The 15,337-nt window shown below is 39.8% G+C and overlaps 1 protein-coding gene across 46 annotated transcripts in view; it reads left to right on the plus strand.

Annotated features, from left to right (window-relative positions):
- SORBS2 (sorbin and SH3 domain containing 2) overlaps positions 1–15,337 on the plus strand; it is a 371,761-nt gene that overhangs the window by 277,538 nt on the left and 78,886 nt on the right. For 20 of the 46 annotated variants that reach the window (XM_021938999.2, XM_017959270.3, XM_021938997.2 and 17 more), the window contains 3 exons: positions 2,923–2,949; positions 3,181–3,305; positions 4,102–4,743. In XM_021938999.2, coding sequence (XP_021794691.2) covers positions 2,923–2,949; positions 3,181–3,305; positions 4,102–4,743 — 794 coding nt within the window. The remainder of the gene's footprint in view (positions 1–2,922; positions 2,950–3,180; positions 3,306–4,101; positions 4,744–15,337) is intronic. The other 26 variants (XM_009208000.4, XM_021939015.2, XM_031664121.1 and 23 more) reach the window with 6 other exon arrangements.

A 15,337-nucleotide genomic window follows, 5' to 3' on the forward strand; every position in this document is an offset into this window, starting at 1 on the left:
CAGTTCCACCCCTGACATGGAGCCAGGAATGTCTTGCACACAATTCCAGACAGAGACTCACTAGTTTGCGCCTTGATACAAGGAAAAGTGCTGGTAAGAGCATGTGGAGGTCTTCATTCTTCAAGACCCTGTTTGTTAAAATATTCACATGCAAAACAGCCAGGAAAGGGAAAAACGTACACCATTTAGTCGTTAGTGGATTATCAGTGAAGCAGTGACTATCTACTAAAGAACACTAAACATGAAGGACTCAGGCCCCTAGTCCTAGCTTTGTGTTTTTTTTAACAAGTGAATGTGCATCAAGAATGTTGCAGATTTGGGGGAAAACCATTTCCCCCACACATCTGCCAAGCCATTTACCTGACCGACTTTTTTTTTTTTTTCCTAACCTATGCTCTCTTTACTTGACATGGATCCATGATACTTTCTATTACCTGCCCCAAAGAACAGGTGTCCTCCCTCTCCTAGGCTTTCCTGCAGGGATAAAATAAAAGCAGAGCTATGCTAAACAGTGTCCATATAGGAGACTGTAATAAAGAGCAAATCAGGACTGGGTGTTCCAAGTATCTGTAATTGGATTTATTTTAAAGAAAGACAAATGATATGTACTTTAGTCTCCTTGAAAGACCACCCACTTCAAGGCAGGCTTTAATCATCCACACAAGCTTTATTAAAATATTGGTTCATCCTGAAGTTCGAATTCATGGCCATTTTCTCCTTTCTCTTAATTCTGCACACACGTGTCCACTGTGTGATGCAAGGCCCTTCAGCACAGCCCACCACTCTTACTGTAATGTTTCCAGTGGCACAGGGACAGATTCATTTGGAAATCCCTGGGCCCAGTGTCCCAGGAAGAGACCCACAGTTGAGCCTGGAGTGACTGTCCTCTGATTCTCATGCTTACCGTTTCCTGGGGCTCCATCGTCTTCAACACGGTGACCAGCGTGAAGAAACAGAGCCTGCCCCCTACAGACTATTAGAGGGAGTTTATTTCCAGTGTCCTTCAGACCTGCCCAGTACACCCTCTTCTTTCTCACCACACCCGCACCGCTTGCACCTCCAAGCCTCTGGCTCCCATTACCTCGTCCCCAGCACATACCGCATGCCTTCTTTTTTATCTCAGTTTTACCAAACCAAGCATAAAAGAAACTCTCTATACTCAAGAAAATAATCAGAATATAATCATTGTTATTAATGCTGCTTCTCTTCTCATAAAGGAGCTTTGGGCGATTTTATTGCCTCTTTCCCAATCCCAAAATTTATTTTTCATTGTCCTTTCCCAAATCCCAAAATTTGTTCATTGTCCACAGTGAATGGCAGCCTCGTGGTTGTTAAATCTCTCTCCTGAGTGCCCCAAAACAGAATTCTGATGATTGCTCTATATTGCCAAACTGTGTTTTTCTTTATCTTCATCATATAACTGGTAAAGAATTTCAATCATTTCTGCTTCCATCAAATCCTAGAAGGAGGGCCAGGCCCCGTGGCACACACTTGTAGCCCCAGCTAACCAAAAGACTGAGTCTATAGGATCTCTTGAGCCCACTATTTCAAGGACAGCCTGGACAAAATAGCAAGACCACATCTTTAAAAAATAAAATAAAATTGTAAAAATTGTACAAATTCTAGAAGTAGGATCCAATAAGCATTTCATGCATAATTCATCAAAGTGATTTTTCTCTATGGTACCCATTTTATTACTCTAATTTTAAATTCATTGGAAATAAAATCCATACAGTTATCAATGATCACAAAGAATGGGAATTTATTAGTCTTCTCTGGCTCACCTGGGCTGGGATCATTCTAATATACTCTGTGCTGACTCACATTTGTGTTTCTTTCTTTGATTTGGAAAGAATCCATATCAAATATTTTATCTAAAAATCAGATGCTTGCATTTCTCAACCCATTTTTATCATTCTAAATTCTTGTGTTTAAACTTGAAAATAACTATTCTGAAGCATTAAAAGAAAAACAAAGACTTTTTCAGCATGTAAAGTTCCTGTTTTATGAATTGAAATGAGAATCTAATAATGGTCCTCGGGACACGCAGAAGGAATCCAGGACTGGACAGCAGGTTGGGCTAAAAGCTTAATGAATCTAAGTAAAGTTGACCATGTGCTTTAATAAACCAGGCAACACAAGCTGATGACTTCAAATATACATGAGTTAAACGTGCCAACTGATTACCTCAAATTTGCATATAGAAGATTCTGGAATATGTAACTTCAATAAAATTGATAACAAATATATCACCGATAACTTGCCAACTGCCTTACCAAAAGCAATTTATTAGTACTGAAATGTATTTTCCACAGCTTACTAGCTGAAAGACAGTGGAACATATTGCAATAGCTCTTTCATATTTGAGTGTAAAATGACTTTTATATGGCAATAAGAAAAAAACTCAGTCTCGAGAATAATTTGAAAATGTCACATGATACAGTAGACAGGTCTACAGTTTCGTAAGGTTAAAAAAAAATGCAAACTACAGAGTACAGTTCTCTAACCCAGGAGTTAAATATGCTTATCAACAGCAGGGCATTGAAAGTTAAGGATCTGGTGGTTTGAGTTAGTGCTGTTTATAAACCAGATCTCTTTTGATCCTTTAATTTGATGTTTAGAAATTCACATATTCATCTTTGGCCATAATAAGATTAAAATTGCATGTTACGACATCATTGACAGGAAAAATTAGTGTTTGCCATATAGATTTTATATATTATAGATATTTAATGAATGACATTCTAATTGAAGTAAGAATAAATGTACAAGCCTCCCTTTGGCATGTTTGACATACCCAGATTTTAAAACTGAAATAATGTTTGCAAAAATAATGCATATAGTTCTTTGCCATGTTATTTTTACTGGGTTATTAATTTATTTCACCTTAGTCTTCATTTCAACATTTTTTTTTTCTTTCAGGCCGTGATTCTCAGTCACCAGACTCAGGTACAAAAAAAATATTCTGAATAACTATTACATTATTTGTGACTTTTAAAAAACATATTCGTAGCCACATGTGCTGACTTCATGTTAAATTTAAATTTCATATACTGTTATGCATATTAGATTACACCTCTATTAAGAACACTACAATTTTGGAAATAAAAATAAATTTTATAAAAAATGTTTAAGTGAACGTAGATATTTTTGTATCCAATTGTTTTCCCTTAATGAAAGCTTGGAGATCTTACAATGATGGCAATCAAGAGACACTGAACGGAGATGCTACATATTCCTCTCTTGCAGCAAAAGGTTTTAGAAGCGTTCGACCAAACCTACAAGATAAAAGATCACCAACTCAGGTAACCCTGCACACTCTTGTCTACTGTATTATTTTAAGGCATGATTATTATAAAGACCACTGCTTACAGCTTCTTTCCTAGTGTGCATATTTCAATACATGTTTTATTTTTAATATGTTTTTCCTTTTGTATTTAGTTTACTTGCCAGGCTTGTATTTACAACATGGAGAACAAATTTTAACAAACAAGGGTTTGGTTTGGTTTTGTTTCTGATTAAGCTCATAAAAGTATATCAGTTTCTAACATAATCTCTAGGATATATTCTAATTCTTTAAAAGCTGACAGCTGATGCTTTGGATTTAAACTGATGAGGTCAGCAATACATTATGTATTCAATAATTATGAGTATGTAACTATTATATTAACTAAAGGAGCTCTGTGTTGGAGATATTAGTAAAATTATGCCCCAAGCATGAAAATTGTTATAAAACAATGCTATTAAACAAACCATATATATATATATATTTCAAAGTCTAATAAAAATATGCCAAGAGAACACATGTTCACTTTTAACATAATTTCCCAGAATGTAGGTGGAGCAAAGGTTATAATGTATTCTCTGGAAACACTTTTTTCCCTTAAGGGCAAACATTGATAATAAATGTAAGTGCACTCTAAAGGGAATGAAAATGATCACTCAATCTAGCTAACAAAATGGATAGCATAATCAGAAGGTGTGGCATTGCTTTACTTCTGTAAAGGCAAGGTTGACACTGGTTTATTTCATGACTAACTTGGACTTTCTCTGTTTTTCTTTCAACTTTATTTCTCTCTCTGGATCCCATTGTCAATCCAGGCACCCCCTCCACCAGACAGAAAAGAGAGCTTTCATAGCTCTTTGATAACCAGTCACACAAAGGGTGTCATTTTAGACCAGTTAGTGACTAACACACAAATTCCCTCCAATACAGAGTACTTTGCTAACAAAAAACTTCCTCAGGGAACTATGTATTCCAATGAAGATTTGAGACAGACAATTGTATATTCTGAAGAATCTAACACAACCATGTCATATACACAAAAAATCACTAATCCACTACCAGCAACTTCCAGCACGGATCCTGCACCATTCACTAACATCAACACCCCAGTTCTACAAGAGGACTACAGGCAAGATTCTCAAACGCGGAGGATTTCTACCTTGAAACTAACCCATAACAAGGATCTAGGAAGTAGCAGCCCCGTTAATACTCCACAGTTTTCCAAATCTGTTGAAGTACCATCATTTCTCAAAAGGCCCTGCTCACTGACCCCTAATCCAGTGCCTGAGACACACACAGCATTTCTTTCCATACAGATAGCTCCCCTTTCAGGACAGGATCCTGAAAGCCACAAACGGCTACCTGAGCTTTCTCCAGAGACTGCAAAGATACCTCTTCAGCAAGAGAGACAAAAATCTGCAGTTGCAGTGGCCTCTCAGTCCTCAGGCTGCAGGGTGGTACCTTACGCTTCTCAGTCTCTTCGTATTAATACATGTGTGTTGTAGAGACCCTAACTCCTTTGGTTTGGGCTTCTTATATGACCTAATGCTTTCTTAGTTTCCAAGCAGGAGGGGAAAGGAGAAAGAAACCATTTTCAAATTTAAAACCCTACTAAATTCATCAGCAAATGTCTAGGTATTTTTAAATGTAAATATGCATATACAGATCTTTCATCCAGAAATCATGTTCTAAAATTTTTTTTCTTCTAGATATTTATGGAAAATCATTGAGGGCTCAGTTATTTAAGACACTGCAAACTACTTCAGGACTTAAAGCATGTTTAGGTTTCAAAGAAATATTTTTCATATGAGACCTTTTCGCACTTAGATTTACTTTATTTACATGTGTAAAATCTCTTCAAATAATTGTCAATTATAATTTGCTTTGGCAGGGAACGGTTATCTTAATTTTAAGCAGTGTCTATTTCTTTGCAACCCAATATTCATTTTCACTAAAACTTAATCAGTTTATCGTTTCAGAAAGTATATTAGCCAACTTTTATTATCCAGACTTGCAGGAAGTAAATCTTTCTTTCCATATATGTAGAATTCTCTCATAGCATCCTTCTGCTTACGTGTATTAGTCTGTCAGCAGGAGAAATGTGCTTCTCTTTTTGACTTCTCCATAAAACAATGTAGTGCTAAGAGCATAAACTTTAAGGGTAAACTGTAGAATTTAATCCAGGCATCACTATGTGATGAGACATTCATCTAAACTTTCCTGTGAGTCCGAACAAAGAAATGAGAATACTAATTAATCCTTAATTCATAGGTTATGATAAGACTAGGGAATTACCATAGACTAGGCTAGAGCAAGCACTCAATAAATGATAGCTGTTAGTAAAAGATAAAATAGTAGCAGCAACAGCAGCAGTGTTAATATTGAAAACACTGGTGTCTAAGTAAATAATTTGTATAATACTCCTTTTTGCATCTGTTATTAAAGATCATCCAAAACATATCCTTGAGGAGATATATTTTTAAACTGTGCAGAAAATCTCCAAAAGATAACTAACTGACACCAAGATCCCCCCACCCACTCAAAAAGCAGAAGAGCCTTAAACAGAAATGATTAAAAGGACAAACTGGTGTTATCATACCTCTACTCAAATATCTTCTCCATCAGCTAATCGAGATGTGCAAAATTCATTCAGTAGAGCGATTTCTTTTAATTAAGGTAATAGCTTCTGAAAGCACCTGTGAAATCAGATGATAATGATAATAACAACATTAGTAGCAGTTAACAGATATTAAGGGTTTACTCTATGCAGACACTGTTCCAGCTTGTTTATGTTTATTAATGATTTCCACAATCCCAAGGAGTAGGTATTACTACTATCCTTATTTTATGGCTAAGGAAACTGAGGCACGAAGTTGCTCCCCAGGGGTCATGCAGCTGGCACAAGGCAGAACCAGGATGCACACCCTGGCAGACTGGCTGCAGGGCCGCCACTCTGAAAGAGTGCTACTTCTCCTTGCAAAATAGTTACTTACCAGTGACAAGGAGACACGGCGCCATGACGGTGGAAGCTAAGGCAGGTGCGTCTTGATCAGGTTCAGGAGTCCAGGAAGATCTGAGGGAGCAAAATCCTTGGGCGACTGTACAGACAGGCCTGTGCCAGTGTCAGTGAGCGGGCTCGCCAGTGTCCCAGGATGGGCATGCCAGGAAGCAGGTGTAGGAGAAGTCATAGGAACACATGTCAGTCACTGGACTCATCCAACATGGTTTGCTTCTTCAGAATGGTTTTGTGATGTTTGAAAACAAGCTGATACTTTTCATTTTGCATGGTTTTATCCAGGCTGAGCAGAGACGGTTGGTTTGATTATATAATCCCCAGGGTATCGGCACCATCCAAAAGTTAAGATTTGAGATCCTGTCACTGCTATTTATTCAACAAATATTTATTGGGTGCCTAACCTATGTCCAGTCTGTTCTAGTGACAGAGTTGGATTTGAAACCATTCCTGCTTAAAATTTGTCTGTGTGTGGCAGGAGGAGCAAACATTAATAAGAACTTGAGTAAATTACATATATTAGAAGATTATGGAAATTGAGTTATGCCATGCAAAGCTGAGTTGTGGAGACCAGATATCATGTCAGGTATGGTAACTCAATCAATAGACCTCACTGAAAAGACAGAACAGCTTTGAAGGGCGAAGAATATTCCAGGCAGAGGGAATGTCTTATGTAAAGGCTTTGAGGTTGATCACTCTGGGGCTGTGGGAGGACCAGAAGGAAGCCTGAGGGAGGGAGAGGAAGTAAGTGAGGTGAGAGTGATAGGAAGTGAAGTCAGAGGTAAGAAAGACCCGACGACGGGAGGCCTTGTGAGCCATTGCAAGGATTTTGACATTTACTCTCAATAATAATGGAGGCCACTGGAGGTTGTTGAGGCTGCCACCATTATTATTTCCGTTATATTTTAACCAAATCATTCTGGCAACTCAGTGAAAAACGTACCATAGTGGGGCAAGGAGGAGATCAGGCAAACCAGTTAGGTAATTACTGCAGTTCTTTAGGTGAGAAATGATGGGGGCTCAAAGCAGGGGGCAGCAGAGGAGGTGGTGAGAAATCAGACTCTGAGAATGTATTTTGAAAGTCAAGCAAACAGGACTTCCTGGCAGATTGCATGTGGGATGTGAGGAAGAGAAAAGTCAAGGTTGACTCTAACTGGAAGATAGCGTTGCCTTCAGCTGAGACTGGACAGCTGTGGGTGGAGCAGGTTGGTGGAAACTTCAAAGGTTCCATTTGGGAAACAGGAAGTTTGAGGCATTTCTTAGACACCCACATGAAGTGGTCAAGTAAGCATTTGGATGTGAGAACCTGTACCTCCCGGGGAAAGGTCCTGGTTGGAGATATGAGCCATTGGCTTGTCGATGGGTTTTGTGGCCATGAGACAGAGTGAGATCACCAGGGGGGTGGACAGAGAAAAGGGGAGGACCAAGAGTTGAGCCTGAGTGAATCTCAGCATTAAGAGGAAGAAGCAGCCCAGGAGACTGAAAGCAGCGTCCTCTAAGGGAAGAGGAAATCCGGGAAAATGTGGCATCCTAAAAGCCATGCGAGGAAAATGTGTGGAAAGCAAAGGATGGTTCACTGCACAAATGCTGTTGATAAGACAGGGTTGAAATGAAATCTGAAAACTTACCATTGATTCCATGGTGAGGAAGGAGGCTTTCCTGGAGTGGGTATGAGACAGACCGGGAAGAGAGTGGTTGGGCAGTCAGCTCTTTCAAGATCTTATTAACATAAATCCATTCATCGGCCGGGCGCGGTGGCTCACGCCTGTAATCCCAGCACTTTGGGAGGCCGAGGCGGGCAGATCACAAGGTCAGGAGATCGAGACCACGGTGAAACCCCGTCTCTACTAAAAATACAAAAAATTAGCCGGGCGTGGTGGCGGGTGCCTGTAGTCCCAGCTACTTGGGAGGCTGAGGCAGGAGAATGGCAGGAACCCGGGAGGCGGAGCTTGCAGTGAGCGGAGATCGTGCCACTGCCCTCCAGCTAGGGGGAGAGAGCGAGACTCCGTCTCAAAAAAAAAAAAAAAAAATTCATTCATCTAGTTATTCACCCTCCCGAGCAGCAGTTTTCTCATCTATAGAACTGCTGGGAGGTTTGAGTAAGGCATATAAGGATCTTGGCATGGTGCCTGCTTCATAGTAATTCCTAAACCTACAGTAGCTGTCATCATGATTAAATAATATTTTTCCAAATTATGCATCTGATTGGGAAAAATAAATATATTATTTTCAACAATACTTCTTTTTTTTTTTTTTTTACTGGTGGGTAAAAGTTTGTTTCAACAGACTTGCAGTTTGTTCCAACATAGTGTGGCCTCTTTCCTCAGGCTTTGTGAAAAAGGTAGCATGAAGCTGTTGCAGTTTTTATTCTCTGTTTAAAATTTTGGCAAGAACATTTAACATGAGATCTGCCTTCTTAAGAAATTTGCAAGTGTGCAGTGCAGTGTTGTTAACTGTAGGCACCATGCTGTGCAAAGCAGATCTCTAGAATGTGTGCACCTTGCATAACTAAAACTTCATGCCCACTGAGTAGCAACTCATTCCCCCCTGCCCCCAACCCCTGCCAACCACCACTCTACTCTCTGCTCATATATTTATCCTTCTGAGACTGGCTTTCTCTTGGTATAACGTCCTCCAGGTTGCTCCATGTTACAGCATGTGGCAGGATATCCATCTTTTTTAAGGCTGAATAGTATTCTAGTGGGTGCATACACCACATTTTCTTTATCTATTTATCCATCTGTGGACATTTGGTTTGTTTCTACGTCTTGATGATTGTTATATGCTGCACTTTTAAGTCTCATTTTCATGTAATGATCTTTCACAATGGTGACCTTTCCAATTTAAACACTTGCACTCCACATTCTGGCAAGTCTTAGCCAATGCCAGGCGCTGTTATACACTGGGAGTCAGCCAAATATGTGCTCCATTATAAAGAATGAGGCTCCCAGGAATTACCAGGCCCAAGCAATAAAAGTACACCAAGATGTGAAAAGTACATTTCAGTGTTCCAGAAGTTTTATTTACATAGTTTTGTTATTATTAAAGCCTGATCATTAGTTTAAGAAGAAAACTACAGATCACTGTTAGAAATTCTCTTCATATTTGACAGTTTTTCATAATGTTTTCTAAATGGCATGTGCTTTAATTGTCCTCCTGCAAACAGACCAGAAATGAGGCATGTTATCCTTCTGTTACTGTGTGACCAGATATCCTGTTGCTAAAAATGTCACATTGTTCTCAATGTCAAGTCAGTGAAGGTATAAGCCAGACGCTTCGGAAAGCCAGCAAAAAGCTACACCCCCAAAGAGTTTCTCTGGCATCTGTGCTATGTTCTTTGTTTCAGCAAGATAAGCTTGTCCTGTCTGTTATGAAACAACATAATCAATCAATTGCCAAAGCCGCACCTTCACAGCTGCCACTGTACATATGCTGGGGACTCACAGGGGAACTGGCCTGCCCGTGGTGTAGAAGGGAGAGGAAACTCATTTCTCGTGCTCCATGAGATCAGTACGTAGATGCTAAGGAGGACGGAGTAATGCAGACACGTCGGCAGTGTGGGGTGATAGGGGCAGAACTGCAGAACGCACCTTCTGGAACATTCCTATCAACACCAGCCCCGATCATTGATGTCTGCCATTAGGATGGCTTCCTTTCTGGGAGCTTGTAATGCTGTTAGTTGATCAGGTCTTTGGCAGTTTCTCCATTTGATGTCTGTTCACGTGCATGCATATGTGTGCATTTAAATAATTGCACGTTAGAGAATATTTGGGAGGCCAACATGAGTTTACAAATAAAACATCCTCTTCAACATCTCCCGATAGATGGGCCTCCAGCCTCTTCTGAATACACTTAATGAAGAGCTCAGTTACGTTCCAAGGCAGCAATCCAGTGCTCGGCCATTTCTGAGATCGAATTATTGGAAAGAATTTCTAATACCGAGTCATGATCTGCCTTCCTTAACTTCTGCATGGTTATCCACAGAGCAAAAGAGAGAGAATGTTCTTCCGCCTCCATCTGACAGTGTTCACGTGATCCTTCCCCTCCCTACCCTGCTACCGGCTTTGTGTAGAGCACTCCTGTTCCTTCCCAGTATTTTGATTTTTTTAAACATGATTCTCCTTTTTTTGAGAGCTATTACAACACACCAGGCACTGTGCTAAGCACTTTACATTGCCCCACGTAAAAATTAAAAGCGTGTTAATTTTTACAGGCTTTAAGAGATGGGTTTTATCCATGTCTGTATTTTACACATGAAGGAACTGAGGCCAAGGGAATTAAACAACTTGCCTAAGTCTGTCTGACTCAAGATCCACAACTCAGCCACTAGCCTCTGCTACCTCTATGCTCTCACACAAGCTGATTCTGAAATCCCATATTTTGGTAATGCTCTTAAAATATGCCACTTCCCCAGATGCAAAACCATATTCCCAATCTGAACACCACAGAGTACAGTAGAAATATTTACTCCCCTGATTCAGATGCCACATGCTGTCAGTGTGCCCAATCTGTGTGACAATTTTAGATCACTTGTCGCCCAGGTCTTGGGTAGGGAGTATATGGCTAAAATAATTTTTATTATGAGGCTGTCAGACAGTCTCACATCATTACAATGCAGGCAATACAGCCAGGCCTTAGGGAAACGAGGCAATGACCAGGCAGCTACCCTCCGTCCTTCTCAGTCATAGGAACTGCATAGTTCCATCTCTTACTTTCTGCTCTGTTGTTACTTCAGGTTATCTGTGGGTTTCCATGACATTCTCTGACTCCTTGCGTTTGGGTACCTGATAGCTACCTGAGGGGCATTCAGTGTCATGTAATTCAAATAATTCCCAGAAGGGAGGCAGGGCCCCACTGGCCCAGCATAGTCCAGTCATTCCCTCTTCCTAATCAACTGTGGCCAGCAAAATGATGATCCGGCAACAGACACAGCTGCTGGCACGTCTCCTCATACGCCCAGGACAGGCCATGAAAGAGGGGGGCACATTGTCCCAAAAGGATATGGGGATGGGAGGTAAAGACTGGTTTTTTAAAAACCCCTTCTGGCCAGGCATGGTGGCTCACGCCTGTAATCCCAGCACTTTTGGAGGCCGAGAGCAAGACTCCGTTTAAAAAAAAAAAAAAAAAAAAAAACTCCCCTTCCTAGATATTTTTTTTCAAGAAAATTACTGTCAACCCCTTTGGAAAAAAGCCTGTCAGATTTCTTTGCTTGACATTTAATATATATCCCTTATGTTCCTTGAGAAATGAAGCCTAGAAGCCCAATGACTAAAGATGTTAAGAGGCAGATGTTAGGATCCTCGGCCACAGGGCCACATCAAGCCAACTGGAGCCTGAGGTGGAAGGAAATTCTGTGCTCCCTTCTACCTGTTTTTATATATTGTGAATGAACTTTTTCCTAGAATGTTTAAGTCATTAGAATTTTTTTTGAAAAGTTGAAACGCAGGTTTATTGACACTCACACATTATTTTAAGCTTAAATATTTTATTTAAAGCAAAATAAACTTTTTTTAAAAATTTGAGACAGAGTCTTGCTGTGTCACCCAAGCCAGAGTGCAGTGGTGTGATCTTGGCCCACTGCAACCTCCACCTCCCAGTTTCAAGCAATTCTCATGCTTCAGCCTCCCAAGTAACTGGGATTCTAGGTGCCTGCCATCACACCTGGCTAATTTTTGTATTTTTAGTAGAGACAGGGTTTCACCATGTTGGCCAGGCTGGTCTCGAACTCCTGACCTCAGGTGATCCGCCCGCCTCAGCCTCCCAAAGTTCTGGGATTACAGGTGTGAGCCACTGCACTTGCCCTATTATGTGTTTACTTCACCTTAAATTAATTAAAAGTGATTTAAGATTGCCATCAGTTAATTAGAAATTGTCAAACATGTCTATTCTCTCAACTAAAACTGAAATAAGCAAACATGTAGATTTTGAAAATATTATTGATGAGTTTTCTTGCGTTAAAAACTCCAGATCCATTTTTTTTTCTCTTTTCCTATGGCTTGGCATACACTGGTCTTTATTTATATTTTTGACATTTTTGTTCAGTATGGGGTATATTTTCTTTTTTGCATTGATCTTGATTTTCTTTCAAAGATTGCATTGAAACAGAATTTATCTCGATTACTTAGTTTTTGTCACTCTTTAAATTTTGCGCCCCAATAAGCACTTTACTCTCCTCTCCGTAGGCCTGGCCATGCACTCCTTCATATCCTCGCTTCACACCTACCCTCTTTCTCCTCCAGCTTCCACATCTGCTGCGTCAGCAAGTGATGGCCTAGGGGCTTGTAACTATAGATGTGTTGTCACTGAGCTTGTGAGCAAACTAAAAATCGTATTACCCATGACTGCGGTGGTTTTAGAGACAGTAAGCTTTCATTTTCAGCCTGTTTCAAAGCAAAGGATATGGGTAAATGACGCCCGCCTTGAGGGGGAACAGGACTTCCACGTTCTGCCATCTGTCCCATCATTCCCTGGCATCCAGCATGGGCTTGGTTTGCACATCCTGGATAGTTTCCTGGCCCATGATGGGCACTTGAGTTTGCAATGCCTTCATCCAACTCAATACGCTTTCTCCACTGCTGAAGCTCACCTTCCCTTGAATCTCCATGCCCCTTCATTCCTCAGGAGCTCCAGTGTCGATTGGTGATCACTCTCATCCACAGGCTCTCCTTAGCATTCTGGGTTGGAGTCATTTGGATGAAGAAGCTCAGTGCTAGTTTGAGTAAGCAGGTGCTCTCTCTTGGTGTATGAAGCATAGGTTTAAGTACTGTCCCTGTCCTTTGCAGAAGACCAGGCAGCCCCTGACTGCTAGCTGGTGTTTCTCCTTACCCCGTTCCTGCTGGCTCAAGGGTGGGGAAAAGAAAAAACAATTTATACTCACAAAAAGTTGGTGACCTTTGATCCCTATTCAAACACCTCAGTCTTCCACGGTCTTGAAAAGGAGAACCCAAAACAGTGGGGTGATTTTCTGCGTCATCTACTTGCCACTCACGAAGTAAGGAAAAAAATGTGCTTGTTTTAAGCCAGTTTTCCCTATTTTTCAGGGTAGTCCAGATGGGGAAAATACCGCCTTCTTCCCCTTCATACCTTTCCAGCTGCTCTTCTGATTTTCCTCAGGAGAAACACGTGTCTCATGGTCTTTCTCTCCCCCCGGGTCTATAGAGTATTCCATTCATGTGGAGATTGGGGTCTTGTCAAAGCTTTTTTGTGGGTGACCAGTACGACTGTTGAATTATTGAGTTCTATCTGTAGAAATGTAAGTGTGATGTGACTCACCACGAGGCATTTCATGCCTTACACTCACAAACACACACACACACATACACACACGTGCACACACACACACGCACACGCACACATACACACACGTGCATTAAAAGACTCAAAACCAGGAACATGTCAGGAGGTGGTGAAAGAAATTCAAAAGGTGGAATAATTTTGTTTTCTGTGGACATTCTATTTGGAAGAACAATTGAATGGATAAGGGCCATCCCCAGACACAATGCTATGCAAACTACTGATCTTATTACCCATGACAATGGTGATTTTAGAAAGAAGACGCTTTAGCTTTTGACATGTTTCGAGTCATAGGATATGGACAAGTCAATCCAACAGGAGTTAAAGTCATTAGATTTATTTTCTTTTAATTTGAAAGGGAAAAGTCTTATGAGCAAATAACTCAAATCCTTTTGTATGATTTGTATTATTTCATAGTTTTCATTTGGCATAAATAAAACTAAAAAGAGATTCATATTATGTGGAAGCATCCTTAGTAAAGCTGCATTATTAGGGGAAATTTCATTGACGCTATCCAAAAACTGCTTTATACTGAATTACATTCAGACTTATAGCAAAATTTTAATATATTAAGTTAGAATTATGATAATTTCATAATATTATAGTTTTACCTCCAATAAGATTGCAATTACTATAAGCACTCAGTAATAAGGATGCATCCCTACCAAAACATTTTAAGTTCTGGGTAACTAAGATTTCTGTCAGTTATTTCTAGAGATTTAAACAACCATAAACAGTAAAAAATATATATATATCTCACATTTAAAATGACTCTGTTTGAACAAGAAAAAATCATATTAAGTAAGATTAGGACAAGAAAATCTGTCTTTTTATCCAAGGTTGGGGTTTCTTAACCCGTTAGATTAAGGATATGTTTAGAGTGTCTCTCTCCCCGTGAAGTTTATGCAGAACTTTCTGTATGTATGAATTTGTGCATGTCCCTAAAAGAAGGATCAGTCACTTTCATCAGATTTCTAAGGGATCTATGATTCAGAGAGACCTTTTTATATGATGGATTTTTAAAAAGTATTCAAGTAAAAGTCTGAGAAAAAAAGTATTGTAACTTTTTTTATCATGCTAACAACGCGCATGACATCAGCCATTATGAAAATTGCGGCCGCCAAAGAACACCAAATTGTACTCCTTAAACATTTACTAGGCAATATTTCTAAGTGTAAATGGTTCTCCTTCATTCATTTCCCATCTTTGTATTAGTATCTCACAATACCTCTGGCCATCTATCTTCAAACCATTTCCTCCCCCAAACATCCCCTCCAAAAAAAATACTTATTCTGAAAGGTAGAAAAAATAAGTAAGAAAACTTGCTTCGGAGTTTTATTCACTTATGTTGAATTCAGTGCTTATCATCCTGTTTGTCATGTGCGGTCAGACGTCATCAAGGCTACCACAGGTGGTTGTAAAATTTCAAACGGTCATCTCTCTTCTTCCTACAGAGCATCCCTTCGCTATGATTAGCCTCTTGGGCTATATATAGGCTTGGAGCTGTTAAATCTTTTGTTTTTCCTTCAGTTTCTTTCTCCTTTACCTAAGATTTAGTGCCAACCACAGTTCTAACTAACTAGGGTGCGTTCTAACCATTATCGGTGGCTGGTTTTCATTTTCACACATGGTACCTCTGTTTGCATTGCTAGGATATTTTTAAAGTCCAATTCTTTTCATATTTTGTAGTGAAATCAAAGAACAGATTTAATGAGTGGAAAGGAAATAAAATAGCGTTTCCATTC

This window comes from Papio anubis, chromosome 3, assembly GCF_008728515.1.
Source record: "Papio anubis isolate 15944 chromosome 3, Panubis1.0, whole genome shotgun sequence".
Classification (NCBI taxonomy): domain Eukaryota; kingdom Metazoa; phylum Chordata; class Mammalia; order Primates; family Cercopithecidae; genus Papio; species Papio anubis.